The 2,519-nt window shown below is 60.2% G+C and overlaps 1 protein-coding gene across 1 annotated transcript in view; it reads left to right on the top strand.

Annotated features, from left to right (window-relative positions):
- Nucleotides 1–8: 8 nt before the first annotated feature.
- The window catches only part of NBEAL2 (neurobeachin-like 2), a gene marked incomplete at both ends in the record, with an annotated part of 16,021 nt that continues 13,510 nt past the window's right edge, over nt 9–2,519 (top strand). Inside the window, 5 exons of the mRNA XM_010085727.1 lie at nt 9–150; nt 224–330; nt 932–1,015; nt 1,143–1,241; nt 2,102–2,517. Coding sequence (XP_010084029.1) covers nt 9–150; nt 224–330; nt 932–1,015; nt 1,143–1,241; nt 2,102–2,517 — 848 coding nt within the window. The remainder of the gene's footprint in view (nt 151–223; nt 331–931; nt 1,016–1,142; nt 1,242–2,101; nt 2,518–2,519) is intronic.

The raw sequence follows: 2,519 nt of genomic DNA, 5'->3' as shown, positions 1-2,519 counted from the left end.
TCTTGCACGGTGGCAGCCCCGGCGCCGGCCCCGTGCCGTTGCGCGTCCTCCTGGATGGTTACTTCAAGGTGCTCAACTCGGATCTTCCCGTCGCTTCGCTGGCACCGGAGGCGGCCGGTGGCCTCATCGCTCTGCGCGTCCTCATGCTGGGTAAGGTGGGTGGGGACGTGGGATGGGGACGGGGATGTGGGATGGGTGCTGAACCTTCTCCGCCTCACCCTAGATGCCATCCCAGCCATGCTGAGCTGTGAGGACCGGCCGGTCCTCCAAGCCGTCTTTCTGAGCAACAACTGCTTTGAGCACATCATCCGCCTCCTCCAAAACAGCAAGGTACTGGGGTGGCCACCTTGTCACCCCTTGGTGACACCAGGGTTGGACACCCTCTTCTCCATCTTATCATAGAATCACAGAATGGTTTGGGTGGGAAGGGACCTTAAAGCCCACCCAGTGCCCCCCCCTGCCATGGGCAGGGACACCTCCCACTAGCCCAGGTTGCCCAAAGCCTCATCCAGCCTGGCCTTGAACCCCTCCAGGGATGGGGCACCCTGGGCCAGTTGACCACCCTCACAATCAAGTTCTTCCTCTACACCTCTAATATTTCTTTCCTCTTACTGGGTCGGGTTGACCACAGTGCAGGAGCACCCCTGGGGTGGGGACACCCCATAACCCCCTTCCCTATTCCCCCCACCCTGCACCGGGCGCCGTTCCCTGGGGCTGACGCCCACCCCGTGTCCCACAGCTCTACCTTGGCAGCTCGCGGGAGGCAAGTGATGCCCGGGATGAGGTCCCCGCGCGGCCACCAGATGGGGACAGGCTCCAGCAGGTATCGTGTGGGGTCACCCCATAACCAAACCACCCAGCGTGTGGGTTGTGTCCCTCCTGAACCCTGTGGCTCTGCCACAGTGGACCCACCACCCCCATGTCCCCGTAGGTCTTTGAGGGTGGCTCCGACACCATCGCGGTCCATGCCGTCGGGGTTCTCACTGCCATCATGAGCAACTCGCCATCAGCCAAGGTGGGCAGTGGGTCAGGGTTGGAAGGACACCCCAAAAGTGGATGGTTTGGGGGGGTTTCACGCTGCGAGGTGAAAGCAGCACGTGGTGGGGCTCAGCATGGTGTCCCACGTGCCTTGGTGCTTGCAGGAGGTGTTCAAGGAGCGCATCGGCTATGCCCACCTCTACGAGGTGTTGAGGAGCCAAGGCCAACCCACCCAGCGCCTGCTCCAGGAGCTCCTCAACATGGTGAGCATGCTGCTTCTCCTCCACGCCAAGCAAAGCCTTCGGTGCTGGTGGTTAGTGGTGGATCTCAGCCCCCAGCTGCCCCATTCCTCGCTCCCAAGGGGTCATGGCACCATCTTTAGGCTGGAGTCGTGCTTTGGGGAGATTGGAGACCTTTCTGATGTGGTAGTGCTTGCTCTGGTGCTGCTGGATGTGCCAAGGTCTCCAAGGCACTTGATGCACAGGGGTCTCCAATATGCTTGATGTGTGAGGGGCTTCAAGGCACTTGATGCGTGGTGGTCTCTGAAGTGCTTGAAACACAAAGGTCTCCAAGACCCCTGATGCACAGGGGTTCTCCAAGACCCCTGATACATGGGAGGTCTCCAAGATGCTTGATGCATGGAGGTCTCCAAGATGCTTGATGCACAAGGATCTCCAAAATGCTTGATGCATGGCAGTCTCTAAAATGCTTGAAACACAAGAGTCTCCAAGACCTTGGTGCAAGTTCTCCAAGACTTTTGATGCATGGGGATCTCCAAGACTTTTGGTGCATGGGGGTTCTCCAAGACCCTTGATGCATGGGGGTCTCCAAGGCATTTAATACGTCGTGGTCTCTGAAATGCTTGAAGCACAAGGGTCTCCAAGACCCTTGATGGATGGGGCGTCTCCAAGACCCTTGATGCATGGGAGTATCCAAAACTTTTGATGCAAAGGGGTTCTCTAACATGCTTGATGCATGAGGATCTCTGATATGCTTAATGCACTGGTGTCTCCAAGACACTTGATGCACAGAGTCTCTACCGCCAGCCCGTGGTGACCAGAGGTAGGATCCATCCCTCTCCATGGCATCAGGGCTTCACCAACCAGCTCTTGTGTTTCGACAGGCAGTGGAGGGCGACCACAGCTCCTTCCCGGTGCTCCCCATCCGCAATGAGCAACCCCTGCTCATCCTGCTGGCCTGGCTGCCGGCGCTGCCGTGCCGGGAGCTCCAGGTCTTCCTCTCGGGCTGGTTGCGGCGCCTCTGCGAAGCCTCCTTGCCCAGCCGCCTCACCTGCATCAAGGCGGGCATGGTGGGCTGCCTGCTGGGGGCCCTGGCCACCGAACCAGCGCTACCGGCTGCCTGCTCCGAAAATTTACTGGAGCTGCTGCGGGCGTTGGGCAGCCTCTCCATCCGCCCCGGAGAGCTGCGGCAGCTCCTACGGCTGTTGCGGCATGAACGGGGTCGGGGACCACATCCCTACGTGGCGCCCGTCATCCGGGCGCTCTCGGGGATGGCACGAGTGGAGGGACCCCCCCGGGCGC

This window comes from Pterocles gutturalis, unplaced genomic scaffold (assembly GCF_000699245.1).
Source record: "Pterocles gutturalis isolate BGI_N339 unplaced genomic scaffold, ASM69924v1 scaffold20655, whole genome shotgun sequence".
Taxonomy (NCBI): Eukaryota; Metazoa; Chordata; class Aves; order Pterocliformes; family Pteroclidae; genus Pterocles; species Pterocles gutturalis.
This window is presented reverse-complemented; position numbering and strand designations above follow the sequence as displayed.